Source organism: Podarcis filfolensis (assembly GCF_964270895.1).
Source record: "Podarcis filfolensis genome assembly, chromosome: 6".
NCBI lineage: Eukaryota > Metazoa > Chordata > Lepidosauria > Squamata > Lacertidae > Podarcis > Podarcis filfolensis.
In genome coordinates this window covers 26,811,941-26,827,790 of record NC_139609.1, presented here as the reverse complement: position 1 = coordinate 26,827,790, position 15,850 = coordinate 26,811,941, and the positions used below count along the sequence as shown (strand labels likewise).

At 42.0% G+C, this 15,850-nt stretch overlaps 1 protein-coding gene across 1 annotated transcript in view; it reads left to right on the top strand.

Moving 5' to 3' along the window:
• The window catches only part of PLPPR5 (phospholipid phosphatase related 5), a 91,280-nt gene extending 86,587 nt beyond the window's left edge, over positions 1–4,693 (top strand). Inside the window, exon 6 of the mRNA XM_083620728.1 lies at positions 652–4,693. Coding sequence (XP_083476854.1) covers positions 652–684 — 33 coding nt within the window. The 3' untranslated portion in view covers positions 685–4,693. The remainder of the gene's footprint in view (positions 1–651) is intronic.
• Positions 4,694–15,850: the final 11,157 nt, after the last annotated feature.

Below are 15,850 nucleotides of genomic sequence, written 5' to 3'. Positions count from 1 at the left end.
TTAACCCAGGCATAGGCAAACTCGGCCCTCCAGATGTTTTGGGACTACAACTCCCATCATCTCTGACCACTGGTCCTGTTAGCTAGGGGTGATGGGAGTTGTAGTCCCAAAACATGTGGAGGGCCGAGTTTTCGTATGCCTGGCTTAACCCTTCTCCTACCTGCTGATTCACCCTGCAAAGGAGACCCAGGCTGTTTTTCATGTTTTTTACCTCAAGTGTCCTGCAAAACTGGCAGTCAGTCAGAACAGAGGAAAATCAACTGGGGAGGGTTGGGAGTTTCAAGAGAGAATTGGCAAGTGTGTTATATATGTTGTGGCGGCAGCGGGTTAAGTACCGCACACTCCTTTGGAATATTCATTCTTCCTTCAAATGTCCCCTTCACCTCCCCACATTCACATTGCGTTGACAATGCCCTAAAATGGGTGGTCTTGTGAAACATTTTGGACTTTTTGCAGGAATGTGTGTTTGCATCACCGCAGCGCAACAAAACTCCAAAAACACACGACTGTTCCCAAAGTGGTAGGGTAGGAAATGCACATTGTTGTTTTGTCAGTCACTGTATAGACTTTTAACTGTTTTCTTCTCTCTCTCTCTCTCTCTCTCTCTCTCTCTCTCCCCCCCAACCCTACACCTTTTTAACATTTTTGTAGAACCACATCACGGCCTTTGCAGAAGTCACATGATGTTGAGACGGATGTCTATTCGCTGCACTGGACGTCATCCCTTTTCACAGTTCACTCATAATAACTGACATGTTTTCCAGCAGAGGAGAAAAATAAAACTTTTGTCTGGTTTTATGACCTGATTAGCAGCATGAAGATTTACATCAGCCTATGAAGAACATGCCAGAAATGTCAAAAGTTAGGAATATTTTCCAACAAAAAGCATTGCACCATTTAGGGGATGAGGGTTTTGGGGAGGGGAGGTATTGGGAAAGCATGAATCTGTTCACATCACATAAATATATCATTTCCCATCTCTGGCTGTCCCCCCCACCCCCAGCCATGTAAGTATCCGACGGAACATTATTATGTCTGATTTTTCATTGTTACTTATTTTTACATTTTAGCATGACACTTGTTCCCATTCAAACAGATTTCAGTGTATACACTTCTTTTTCTTTTCTTTTTTCTTTTCTAAAAATCCCATACTCAAATGCTGTTTGCACTTCGTATTATGCCGTGTTTCACATACACATTTATATCTTAAGACTGGTGCTTCTGCTTTTGAAGAAACAACAACAACAACAACCCGCCAATTTTTACTGTAATAAGTATATTGTATCATAATTTTAAAACAAATTATTTATTTGGATATTTTCCTGACTTCATGTGGTTGAATAGTTGATTTTGTAGTTCTTGAATGTCTACAATGTACCCTGTAGTTAGGATTAGAAGTGAGAACACTTAGGCATTGGGATATCCTATTATTTTAGCGATTAACAATCTCATACTGAAGGTTAATGGCTCTGTTCTGAGGTCCAGCATATTCTCCCCCCCTACCCCATTTGTAACATAAAAGTAAAATGATTGCTTTCATTGATAGTACTTCAAGGTTAATGTGACATAGCTAGCAACCTGTTTCCAAAAGTCATCTCAAAACCTTTGATTCTGGCATGAAGAAGGAGCAATATATAAGATGTGCTTGGCTCCCAGCCTGAGGGGTCCTCACATCCTTCTCCCTTGTTCTGATGATGACGGTGATCTTCATCATTATTATTTTAATTTATCACCTACCCTTCACCACAAGGTTCCAAGGTGGGTTGCGACAATTTAAAATATTATATTACAAAATACTTTAAAAACAAATTACAGTCACAATAATAGCATGGGTCCTAAAATACGTGTTGTGGCTGTGAAAGGCTAGGGTCAAGAGTTGCTTCTTCCTTGTTTGGTGGAAACTACACAATGAAGGTGTTGGACACACCTCTGTGGGAGGGAATCCACTGCCATAGAGAATACCCTCTCCTGGGCTGACATGCCCCCAAACCTCGGAGGGTGGTGGAACCATCAAGAGGTTGCCTTCTGCTGATCTGAGATCTGTCCCCATCCTTTGTGTGAAGCAGTGGTGAATGGTGGGTGCTCCAGTGCTAGAGAGTGAAGCTTTATAGGGTAAGGAGAATGTTGGCCAACATGGAGTAGCCAATAGAGGGGGCCAGAGTTCCTCCGCGTGGCACATTATTGCTGTAGCAATGGGTTTCCCTATTCCTTTTACAAGTACGTGGACTTAAGATGCCCAGCTCTGTTTCACTGATCTCAGTTTCAACACATTCCTCTCTTCTGCAGCAGGTATGGCTAGGTGTATGATCAAGAATAAATCACTGACAACTTAATGATATAGCCCTGTTCACCCTAACAGTACCAGATCAGTGTGAATGGTTTGTAAGGATCCTGTAGTCATTTCAATACCTAATGTAACCATGTTCTATCGCAGTTCTCTGCTGTTTCTCCTGGACCTGGATTCACCATCTCTTATGACTTTCTCCCGACTCCTCTCTTCCCCTTTCTTCTCCAAAAAGTGGAAGCACCACTGCTATGGTTCACCTTAAGTCATGTTGTAGCCCTGTTGCAGGTGTTCTGGAGCACTAACTCCCATTTTTACTGAAGGATAAAATCTGGATTTGGTCACTTCAGGTCCCATCTCTAAGTCACCAATGCCAACCCCCTTGTTGATTTCTTGACTACAACCCACAGTGTGAAGATCACCACTCCCTACTGCTTAAGGCACTCTTGAGAATGGGATTCAGGCTTCCAAATAAAGGGTCTTTTCACATTGCCTTTCAAACACCATAACAGCCAAAGTAAAATGGGGCTATATCACAGCCTTTCTATGCCAGGAGGCTTCACATTTCAATTTCTTTAGTCTGGGAGGCAGTAGGGGGTGGGTGCTTTTTTTTTTTTCCTTTTAAAGGACTCATGAAAAAATGGTCTTGAAAATGGTAAGAAGTTTAACCAAAGTACTATCATCCTTCCAATTATTTATTGTATATCTCAGGAATTTTTTCAGTTACGCCAGGAAAGTATGTGAGAATACACAAGAGAAGGCCTAGTGAACAGCTTTGCACATGTTCCTACTTTTCAAAATCACAAAGGAACATAAAATCCAAAACATCTGTATTTTGAGATCTAGTTTACCCTGGCAACCTACAGACATCGTTTCACATTTCCTCCCCAGTGTGTCAAAGTGAGCTAGGCCTTTCTACAACAGACTTTGCACACAATCCAAGTTATGCACCTTTATATTCCCTTGATTTCACTGAGAAAGTTAGGCATGCACTTAATTTCCTCCATTTGAAATCAGAGGGAGGGAAAAAAATGCTGTCCTTTGCTCTGATTAGCTCCCTTCCCTTTCCATTAATTGCTTTGAGCAAACATGCTGAGACTTCCCTAGTAAAAAGGTAACCCAGCTCTTTGCTCCTGCTAAAGTGAAATTTGTACAGGGCAAATGTCCAAGGAAAATTGTCCCTTGAGCCATGCTTTACCCATATACTTCATGTTTTGCTCTGTCTGGCAGCAGGAGATGAAACTGCAACATAAATTCTATGTGGCTCGTGTACACTTGCCAAATTTTTAATCAAATGATGTGGTGCTCCGTGCCATCCACAATTATTCTCATGGGCATTTTATTATCTTCATTCAACATGGCAAATTAAACTCTGTTCTCATCAACGGAAGTTCCAAATTCTACGATCATCAGAACTACATGACTTTAGCCTTTTCTAGAGTTTGCAACTTCAGACTGAGGGTTATGGGGAGGGGATCACGTTGTTCAATACACCCTCTTGTTAAAACCCTCTTAAGTTTTCTCAGACTAGCAGCCATGAAGGTTGCAACATAATCTTCAACATGTTACCTTCCTGTGTGCAGGAAAGCTAATTGTTGTCAATGTTTCCTTCTGTGATCTTCCCCTTGCAGTCTGAAGTGATGCAGTCTGAAAGAGCTTGTACCATGTGATTCTGCTAATCGTGTCACTTTACTCACGATATTTCTTTCAGAGATAGATCAAATGCACTCTTGTATCCAGCCTGCACGATGGATGGTGATGACCATGTAACTTCAATAGCCAATTTCCAGCTCTTGGTCTGGGAGCATTCTTAAGGAGGGGACATGTCTTCTCTAGGGATGGATACAGTTGTGTGATTTTGGATCAGAGGCAGCTGGCATACAAGTGTTTCCCAAAGATTATGTGATACTGTGTGGATCTTTTAAAAAGAAGGGGTAAAGTGCTCACTAGAAGCAAAGAATCGAGCCCTTAACTATAAGTCTAATGTGTGTTATGCGCATCATTTCTTAAAGGATCAATTACATTTGATAAATCATAGCATATCCCATATGCTCCCCTTGCTTGTTTCATTTCTTGGTCTAGCTGTTTAGGACCCTCCTTATGTACAATTGTTCACAACGAGGAATTCAGGGAAATCCTCGGTTGGTCAGTGCAGTACAGCAATTCTGCAGATTTTATATCTGATTCTTAAGTTCAGGAAGAGACTCTTTTATGTTAAAAGAAAGACTATTCTTTTTCAGCATATTGTCTTATGTAAATCAGCATGTAACTGAGTCTGTCTCTCAGGATTTATAAGAGCCTAGTATTTGGGTTAAATTGATCATGTTATCTTTGTGAATCAGCAGTAACAGGGTGGGGAAGAGACACACTGCTGTGTACTGTATTTTTAAATAAAGTAATTTTTTTCAAGCATACGTTGCAAGTTTCTTTCTTAGAGAAAGTCCCCTTGAGGGACTTGAAAAGTTGTCAGGCTGAGTGTTTGTAAGATGCGGTGAATAAGTGAGGTGCAGTGGTACCTCAGGTTACATATGCTTCAGATTACAGACTCTGCTAACCCAGAAATAGTACCTCGGGTTAAGAACTTTGCTTCAGGATGAGAACAGAAGTGGTGCTCTGGCAGCACGGCGGCAGCGGGAGGCCCCATTAGCTAAGTGGTGCTTCAGGTTAAGAACAGTTTTAGGTTAAGAATGGACCTCTGGAACAAATTAAGTACTTAACCTGAGGTACCACTGTACTGGCATTTAAAATGGGAAAAAACAATGGGGGGGGACGAGCTTCAGTGGTAAGAAAGAAGTCACCATATTTTTCTGGTGGACTCTGTATACATCTGGTGGGCTGTGTTGAGCTTGAGTCAAGTAGGAAGGCCTATTCGTGGCAGTTCTCTGCCTCTACTCTGCCCCGAAGCTCACAGGTTTGTGGGCCGGTGAATATCTCTGAGCCTCACCTACCTCTCAGGGTGGTTGTGAGGATAAAATGAGGAGGGGAGGAACCATGGAGAAACTGTGGTATGAATAAGTAAATGTATAAGTCTCTCAGAAGTCATCTCTGATGAGTTCTTCAATTATTCTAGATTCAGGTAGGTAGCCATGTTGGTCAGACGCAGTCGAAATAAATAAATAAATAGATTAATTAAAAAATTGCCCAGTAGCACCTTAGAGACCAACTAAGTTTGTTCAGGAGCCAAACGTTCTGGGTATAAGCTTTCATGTGCATGCACACGTCTTCAGATACATCTGAAGATACATTACTTCAGATGTATCTGAAGACGTGTGCATGCACACGAAAGCTTATACCCAGAACAAACTTAGTTGGTCTCTAAGGTGCTACTGGGCAATTTTTTGAGTTCTTCCATGCACAGCATTTGAAATGTGAATTTGTGACAAGGCATATGGGGATACCAGCTGGGTGCACATCCATACTGATGTCCGTAGATGTATTTTCTGGCATTTCTACAATTATGAAATGCAGAAGGCATATGGAGGCAGCAGCTGGGCTTGCAACTCTCTCCAGCTTTTACAAAAGTTCCTTCTAGAAATATATATTAAAAAAGGTGGGGATAATGTCACTCCCCACCCCCACCCCTGACTGCAAATTTCATGGCTATTTGCAGTTTCATTCTCACTCTAATGTGCTTTACAGAGAACCAGTTCATGGCCATTTTCAAATCATTTCCTGCATTTGTAACGACAGGGAGCTTTGCAAATTACTTAACAGTATTATGCATGTGTGTCTGTATATTCCCTCCTCCTTCACCACCAAATCCTCCTATATACTGTGCTGAATGCAGGTGTGACTATAAGTGCTCTCCTGTGTTAGCATAATATATTCAGGGGAAAAAGGGGCGAAAGATTATTGAGCATCTGGCGTGGAGGAAAAGGCAAAGCGAGAAAGAAAAGGGAGATAAAAATCCAAAGCTGCAGAGATGCAGAAATTTACATCAATTTCTCCAAGTGGCACAAAGTCACAACAGTGTTGCTTTGCAAATTGGTGTATCTACGGTTGCCATATATACTGGAAAATTCTGGTAGTGTCCAGGGGCCAGAGGCTAACATGGCTGCCTGAAGGGGATTTTAAATTTAAGATGAAATGTCTGGGATTTTGTCTGTTCCCCGGTGGAAGCACAAGCGCTGTGGAGAGTTTGTTTCCTTGTTGCCTCCCAGATGGCGATTTCGGAAGGCTGCTCACCACCCTGCTGCCAGCAGCTGCTGATCTCCGAAGAAAGGCTCAGCAACTGTGTCTGGATTCTTACCTCTTGAAATATGGGGACCCTAGCAAATATGGCTGCCTTCTCTTTCTTGTAATACTGTGCAGAGCAGTTTGCAACAAGTTCAGAAGACAAATTAGAGAAGATATCAAGTGTTTAAGACTCTCAGGAGGCCCACAGCCAGGCATCTAGTCCTGTTCGACTGCAAAATGGCAGGATGTGTCAGCTCTTGACACTGGTCTGTGGATGGTGGTGCCAACTGGGAGTTGTTACCTTCTTTGAATGACTAGTTCTTTTCCCTCAAAAAACTGAGGCGTGTGAGCTTGCTGAGACCTTGCCATGCATTAATATTTGAGGAGATTTCCAGGCTCCTAGCCAGAGCCACACTGGCAGCCATAGCAGATATTGGTGCATTGTTGTCATAATGCACTTGGTGTTCTAATCCTTTCAGGGACCAGTGACAACAATTCTGGAAACTACATAAGCACACACACAGGTTATAGGCACACACTTTGAAAGTAACTGTTGTCTTGAGGATTGGTTTCTTCTCATTTTGTCCTGCAGGCCTTGGAGATATGCTGATCTCATTCTAGAAGCCGGGCTTTTAGTGTTGCAGCTGCAGCCCTCTGAAATCAATTTACAGCTGAAATTAGAAAGTTGCCTAGCATCATTATGGGCAGGACTGTTGAAGACGTTTTTTGTTTAAGAAGGTTCTCCCTGAAGTGTGACCTCCATCATGTAAAGAATACAGTGGTACCTCGGGTTACATGCACTTCAGGTTACATACGCTTCAGGTTACAGACTCCGCTAACCCAGAAATAGTGCTTCAGATTAAGAACTTTGCTTCAGGGTGAGAACAGAAATCGTGCTCCGGCGGCGCAGCAGCAGCGGGAGGCGCCATTAGCTAAAGTGGTGCTTCAGGTTAAGAACAGTTTCAGGTTAAGTACGGACCTCCGGAACAAATTAAGTACTTAACCCGAGGTACCACTGTATTGATGGTCTAATTTTAGAAATGGTTTTATTATTTTTAGAATCTGTATTTCATCTTATTGCACACTACAGATTGCTTGGGCTGTGAAGTGCTTTGAAATAACAGTAATATGAATGGGGAGAAACCTGGCATCCAACTTTCTTTACCTCTCTTCCATACCTGGAGGGGCTGCCTTTAGTGAGGTAGGTGTCCACTTCAAACTATACTTAACGTATATAACATATATAAAGGGCTGTCTAGTTTCAAAATAAAGAACTGTAAGAAGGGAGTTGTCCACCAACAATTAGCGTCTACATAACAGACTGTGCTGGCACACAGATCTCATGATTTCAGTCTCCCCACCCACAAGATGAAATGTGTTTCTATTTAAATTATAGTAATTATTTCTAAATTTTCATCTGTACATATACATTGGTAGCATTATTTTCAATTTATGATGGGGTGGAAGTTTCGCAGGCTACGAAGGTCTTGCTCACAAATTTATTGACAGCTGCGCGAGTTACTATAGCTAGGAAGTGGAAGGGGAAAGGTGAATATAAAATGGAAGAATGGTATAAAGAGGTGTGGGATATAGCTATTAATGATAAATTAACATGTGCTATTAAGGTAAGACGGGAAATATGCAGGAGAAATGATTTTGAGGAGATACGGAAGGTGTTTGTAGAATTTGTACTCTTAAAATGGAAAAGGGTCACACCATTGCAAGAGGTGTTGCCATTTTGAAAGTTGGATAGTTACAATGGAATGGTCTTGTGGGTGGGGTGCACATTTTTATTCTTATTAATTATGATTACTTTGTCAAAATAAAAAACTATAAAAATATACATATAAATTTACTATGATGAAACGTACAGTCGTATCTCAGAAGTCAGACAGAATCTGTTCCAGAAGTCCATTCAACTTCCAGAGCGCGGCTTCTGATTGGCTGCAGGAAGCTCCTGCAGCCAATCAGAAGCCCCGGAAGCTCCGTCAGACATTCAGCTTTGGAAAGAACATTCAAAAACCAAAACACTCACTTCTGGTTTTCAAATGTTCGGGAGCCAAAACGTTTGACTCCCAAGGTGTCCGGGAGGCAAGGTACGACTGTATTGCATTTCCATTTAAATAATAATAACATAATAATTTCTAATTTTGTATTTATACATATTCATTGACATATGCAATTTTTATAAAAACCTGACATTTTGGGAGTGGGGAACGATACATAAATGGCCACCCTACCAATCAGCTGAGGGGAACTGGAGTCCAAATTCAGCCTTTCCTCTTGCTCTGTTAACAGCTGATTGGTTGGATTTCACCTTTTCCTTCAACAGGCTGAGCTCCTGAACAGGCTGAAAAATTGTTTGCACAGCCCCCATTGGTTCATGTGATTCCCCGTTCATACAATGAAGCATACACTGAAGTCTGCTTTTCTGACCTTACAGCTCCCAGTTACAGTTAAATCACAAGCAATAACAAATGTAATTGTATGTAATTGTAAATGTAACAAATGTAATTTTTTATAAAATGCTTTGTCATTATTGTTTTCAATAGAACATAGAAAACAGGGAAGAATAGCCTTTTGAGCCTTGCTGTGAATCTCTCTTTGTGTCCCTCCCTCCTGGAAACTGAAATGGTGCTCTAAAATTGTATGATAAATATCATAATCATATCCATTTGGATCAGAACTCAATATTCAGCTAGCACCGAGACACAGTTGGTGTGCCTGTAAGCAGTAAAGACACCAGTCAGTAAAGAGAGGCAATGCATGATCTGAAAGTCAGATTGTTCCTGTTTTCACGATAATTTCGCTCACAGGGGATAACAGACAAAATACTCTGAGGAGAATGCAGGATTTTGAACAGAAAGGCCATCAAGCTAGTCTAAGGCAATATTGATTGTAGCTACAATTTAAAAATCTATAGGTCCCCTCCAAAAAATTATATTGACCTCAGCCATCTGAAATAATTTCACACATTTTCCTTTATCTAAAGTTTTTCTTAACTCCCCCCCCCCCCCGTGTTACATTCCACCCCAATCTCCAAGCAGGAGTATCGGGCACACTTACCGGAGTTTGTGCTTCCTTTCGGACAATGAGGCACAGCAGAGACTGTGGTGTCTTTATGATATATGGTTTATTTGCACATATATACAACCTGAGCCTGGATGGAGAGAGTGCAGGCAATTCACATCCCAAGAGGGTCCTGTTCCTTCCATTGCTTCAGCCTCAGATTCCAAGAGACCCTAGACATTGTGTCTGGCCCTCTCTGCAGCACAAAACAGACAGCCCCGCCTCAGGCTTGCAAAACTGACACATTTTCCCATGTTCTCTTACACCAGCACCCATTGCAAACCTGGATTTCCCCCCTCACTCCATCCTGGTATCACCTTCTATTAATTGCCCAGAGCATGGGGTGGGTCACATGGCTTCTTTTTCTGTCTTTTCTTAGGTCAATGACTCGGCCATTCCGATGATTACCTCTTGAGCATTCCTCTTGATGGCACCTTTGCCAGGCAGTTTCCTGGGCAAGCAAAGCTGAATCCAGCTATTTAAAGTCTAACTTTCAGTTTAACCCGCCAAGCAATAGCTTCATTCTAACTTTTATTAGACCCATGAATTTAGGGGAATCTGCCCTGTCCCATACTCATAACAATATACCATATTTTTTGCTCTATAAAACTCACTTTTTCCCTCCTAAAAAGTAAGGGGAAATGTGTGTGCGTCTTATGGAGCGAATGCAGACTGTGCACCTATCACAGAAGCCAGAACAGCAAGAGGGATTGCTGCTTTCACTGCACAGCGATCCCTCTTGCTGTTCTGGCTTCTGAGATTCAGAATATTTTTTTTCTTGTTTTCCTCCTCCAAAAACTAGGTGCGTCTTGTGGTCTGGTGCATCTTATAGAGCAAAAAATACGGTACATCACACATATGTACACATAAAGAGAATGTGTGTGAGTGTGTGTGTGTATGTGTGTGTGTATATATATATATATATATATATATATATATATATATATATATATATAATGAGGTGTGAGTATCTATATGGGGGGCCTGAAAATAGGGCAAAATGTAATGATGTAACATTAGCTATCTGTAATAGGAAGGAAAACTCAAACTATTTGTTTTTTCTAGTTTATAAAATTATAAAGAAGAATAGATAGGCATGCGTAGCTACCACTCATTTATTAATTCTTTCCTGCTTTTTCATTCCTGGACAGAAAATAAGTGCCTTCTTTTATTATGGACAAGATATAAAAAGCTTTCACCTCTGGGCTAAAAACAACTAGACCAGCAAGAATTTGATTAAACTGAGTACTATAAATGCTGATTACAAGTGAGGTTTTTTATTAGCTGCGCTGGCAATAAAAAAATATCTACCAGTTCTATGACTGCTATTCTTCTGTGATGAGATTTCATCTTTCAACGTAATACATTTGGGGATCCCTTTCCTCTTATCACTGTTCAGTATCACAGCAGTGTACACAAGACATTTCTCTTGAAACCGCTACTGCAATGGAATGCAGAAAGCATTTCCATGCAGAGATGACTTAGGGGGGCTGTTAAAGGGTAGCGAATTGGCAAGTATTTACCGAGATGTGAGTCCCACTGAGTTAAATGGAGCTTTACTTCCTTGCAGACATGTCAACTTGTGGGGGAAATTGGGGGTGCCGACACTGCACACAGCTTCCTGACATCAAGTCAGGTCGGAGGTACGTGGTGGCAGCCCAGCTTCAATGGCTGGCAGCTCCTCCTCCTTCATCTACAGAGGAGAAGAAGGTGGGAGGCAGCCAAGTTTCACCCTAATAATTCTGCAGCCACAGTGTGGTTGTAATGGTTAGAATGTTGGACTATGACCTGGGAGACCAGGGTCCAAACCTCCACTCAGCCATTATTATTTACAGTGGTACCCTGGGTTACAGACACTTCAGGTTACATACGCTTCAGGTTACAGACTCCGCTAAGCCAGAAATAGTACCTCAGGTTAAGAACTTTGCTTCAGGATGAAAACAGAAATCGTGCTCCAGTGGCGTGGTGGCAGTGGGAGGCCCCATTAGCTAAAGTGGTACCTCAGGTTAAGAACAGTTTCAGGTTAAGAACGGACCTCCAGAACGAATTAAGTTCTTAACCCGAAGTACCACTGTGTTGAATTTATATACTGCCCTACACCCGGGGGTCTCAGGGTGGTTCACAGAATAAAATCAAGATATAAAACCACAAAATACCTCATAAAAATAAAAACAACAACCCAATAAAAAAGGTAAAGATACCCCTGGCCATTAGTTCCAGTCACAGATGACTGGGGTTGCGGCGCTCATCTCACTCTATAGGCCGAGGGAGCCGGCGTTAAAACACATTTTAAAATGGCATAGGATGTAAATCAAATCAGTCAAAGGCCTGGTTAAAAAGGAATGTTTTTGCCTGGTGCCTAAAGGTGTATAATGAAGGCGTCAGGCAAACTTCCCTGGGGAGAGAATTCCACAGACAGGGGGCCACTGGAGAGGAGGCCCATTTTTGTGTTGCCATCCTCCGGACCTCTTGAGGAGGAGGCACAAGAAGGAGGGCCTCAGAAGATGATCTCAGGGTCTGGGTAGGTTCATATGGAAAGAAGCAGTCCTTAAGTTGAGCCATAAAGCTCACTGGGTGGCTTTGGGCCAGTCACCATTTCTCAGCTCAACTTACCTCACTCACAGGGTGGTTGTGTGGATGAAACAGGAAGGAGGAAAAACACATATACACCTTGAGCTCCTTGGAAGAAAGATGTGGCCCATAAATGTAATAAAAATTAAATAAACCCCAGGATATATCCAAGACTCTTCTACTTACCTGTGAAATACAGTAGTAGTAGGCAAAAGACCCTTCTGGAAAGTTGGTTCTCCTTTGTTATTTTCTTTCTTAACTTCACGACCAACTTCCAATAATCCCCAGAGTTCCCCACAACACAGTTTAAAAATCCCTGCCATAGAGTGCAGCCGTTAACAAAACCAATTAGTTACAAAGGGAATTTATATTAATCCTAATCTTCATTTAACCTCTAAAGTGTCAGGATGTATTTGTGTTCCTTTTGGAGCTACAGGCTAACAGGATTACTGGACTTCATCTATCTCCTACTATTCAATAAAAGAAAAGTATTACTTTCACTCTAAAGCAAGTAAGCTTCGGGGATATTTATTCCATAGTCTCCTCTCCAATTCTTTGCGGAAAAGATTGAAGAAGGCTGCCTTCCCAAGAAATGAGAGGTTTATTAAGATGGTAACCTTGTCTGTGCTCATTCAAGACTAAACCTAGTTTACTGTGGGACATAAAGTCAGGGAGCTGACCTTTTGTCATCATTTTAAAAATCCCTTGGCAATCTCTGCATGGTTATTGTAGAGAAGTGGCTAAATTTCTGCTAGATTCTACCCATATGAGTTCAGTCAGACATCCCACATCACCCTTTTTTGGGTCTCTCTCCCCCACCCCAAGTCTTGGCCTATTCCTCGTATCCAGTGATGGCTTTTAAATTTTATTTTAAGAACTGAATTTTGTCTTTCATGGTTGTGCCCTGAGGGCTCTTCTGTTGTTGTGGGGTCATAAACAGGAAACATAAATAAATATAACTCATACGAAATAAACCCAAGCAAGGCTTGTGAGCTCCCAGAAGAATATGGCAGGTTTCTGTTGCAAGCAGGAAGCTGGACTAGATGACTGATGGTCTGATCTAGCAAGGAAGTCCTTTCTGAATGGCTGTAGCTCAGTGGTAGAACATCTGTTTTGTGTGCAGCAAGTCCCAGGTTAGATCCCCGGCATCTCTCTTCCTGGCTATTGAAATCTGTCAGAGGGAGCTGGGCATGTGGACCCTGGAAGTGGTGAATGCCGTATTGAGGGGCAGGGTAGTCCCTGCTATCCTAAAGAAGGCATTGGCCAGATCTTTGTTACACAATCCAATTAAGTTCACATACCCTCCAGTGTTCCTCTGATGAAAAGAGAGACATCCTATTCCATAGCCTCCAACATTTCTCCCATGAAAATAGGGACGTCCTAAGGACATTCTGGGGTCAAATCAGAAACCAGGACGGCTTCTGGTGGAACACTCTGCCACAAGAGATTAGGGCCCCGCGGGACTTGACATCTTTCTGCAGGGCCTGCAAGACAGAGCTGTTCTGCCAAGCCTTTGGCCAGGGCACAGCCTGACTCCCTCCTTTGGCAATCTTCACAGAACTCTAGCCCAATGGTTGCCATCAATTTGATTTGAAGTAATTTTTTAATGAAATGATTTTACAATGTTGTATTATTTTATTGTTGTTAGCCGCCCTGAGCCCGGCCTCAGCTGGGGAGGGTGGGATGTAAATAAAATTATTATTATTATTATTATTATTATTATTATTATTATTATTATTCTGTAAATCCAAGACTGTTCCTTGAAACTAGGGACACTTGGAGTGTCTGAGTTCATTTGGAGTGAGGGAACTGTCACCCGGTCTCCAATACTGAGTGCTTTAGAAAGGTAGTAGAGCAGCTAATGTCTGGATAACTCGAGAGTGAGGCAACTCATATGCTGGGAGGTGTTGCTACCCCTCAAGTTTCCCTCCTGAGCTCCCTGACCATACCCTTCTGTTGGAGAAGAAAGCCGTGTGTCTCACGCCTTCCCCTCCACCTTTATAACTAACTTGCTGATCTCCCTCAGAGGCAGGGCAGTGCTCTGTTGCTAGCATTGAAGTAGGATTCACTACTAGATGTATAATACTATCTGGGTGTACATGCCATTTTGTCCTTTGTCTTGGGCTGCAAAACAACTCGGACTGGCCTTGACTCCAGGCAGTATTGTGCGATTCTGATTATTTGGATCCATTGCAGTCTGACTTGCTGGAAACAGCATTGGTCACTCTGAAGCCTGACTTACACCAGAGGTGGGAGCATAGCATTGGTCCTCTTTGCTTTTAGTAACAGTTTGAAATACTGTTTTGAGAATTTTTTTCCCTTGGTGTGTTACATTTTTGAGCTGTATGTTCGGTATCTGACTTGTAAATCACTTTCGGAAGAATATTTTCCTGAGAAGTGGTTTACAAATGTATTAAATAAATCAGTTTACCCCATCTCTTGCATTATATCCGTATCTGCCCCCATCACCAACAGTCATTCAGTGTTCCACAGTGGCAGAGCATGCTCAGTTTTCATTATTTTGGGTATTCCCTGCTCCCTAAAGATGATTATTTTTTGTAATTCTGAAAAACTTCTGGTTTCTCTGAGCCTGCTGCAAACTCTCTGCTGTGCATGGATGGTTCCATCTTGGCCACACAGGAACCAACATTTGAAGAACTGAGATTGCTATTAGAATATATGACCCTGAAAAGCAAAATAAACAAAACCTAGAAAGTGATAAGAGGGAAAGCGTGCAGGGTGGGGCAGGGGAGAGAGAGAATCAAAATAAAAAAAGTCACCCCATACAGCAGCCGATATTATATGTCTGAAATTAATGAAGGGAAATGTTAATAATTGAGATCAGCATGAGGGAAGGAATAGACTCGATTATTCCTTGGCATCGTCAAAAAGCACAAAGCAGCCCCCAGTGAAAGGACCTCTCATTGCAAATACCATTAATAATTCAGCGCATTACTTGCATATCTGAAGGCTGCCAAATCCCACCTTCTAAGACTCTGTTGAAAGCGATGCTGCTTTTCATTCTGCCAATATATTTGATGATTTTAATAAAGTAGAGAGGAAAAAATTGAATTATCGGGAGAAAAGAAGAAGAAGAAGAAATTAAAAATGCATGGGGGTCTGGGGACTGGAAAAGACAAACTACGGGAGATGTGGAAAGGACAAGGTTACATCGAGTGAAGAGAAAAAGGAGAATCCACAAGCAGTGCTGGGTTGGCCCTCAGGATGTTGCCAGATGACAGCTCTCATCACCGCTGACCACTAGCAGTGTTCACTGGGGCTGATGGGAGTTGGAGTCCAACAACATCTGGAGGACCACTAATTCCCCACCCCTGATAGATGGAGAGATGGCTTGTGGACCACTAACAAGAGAACAGAATGCTTCCTAAGAAATCCAAAGTTGGTCCTACCTGGTTTCTAGTTATCTTGTCACTAGGTTTCTAGGTATCTTGCCATTAGGAACAGAAGGATCTGCCTTATACCAAGTCAGACAAATGGCCAGTATTGCCTACACCAGGTATCTTCAGGCTATTCAGACCCAGAACCTACTTTCGACCCAAACATGCCTATGGTTGATCGACTGTATTTAAGATTATTTATAAAAGTATTAAGATCTTTCACCATATATTTGCATGGTGGTAGTATTCCTGTGTGGAAGACAGGAGTGCCTGGCGTGCTCTGGTCCATGGGGTCATGAAGAGTTGGACATGACTAAACAACAAGTATTCCTGTTGTGAACTACCAGTTGAA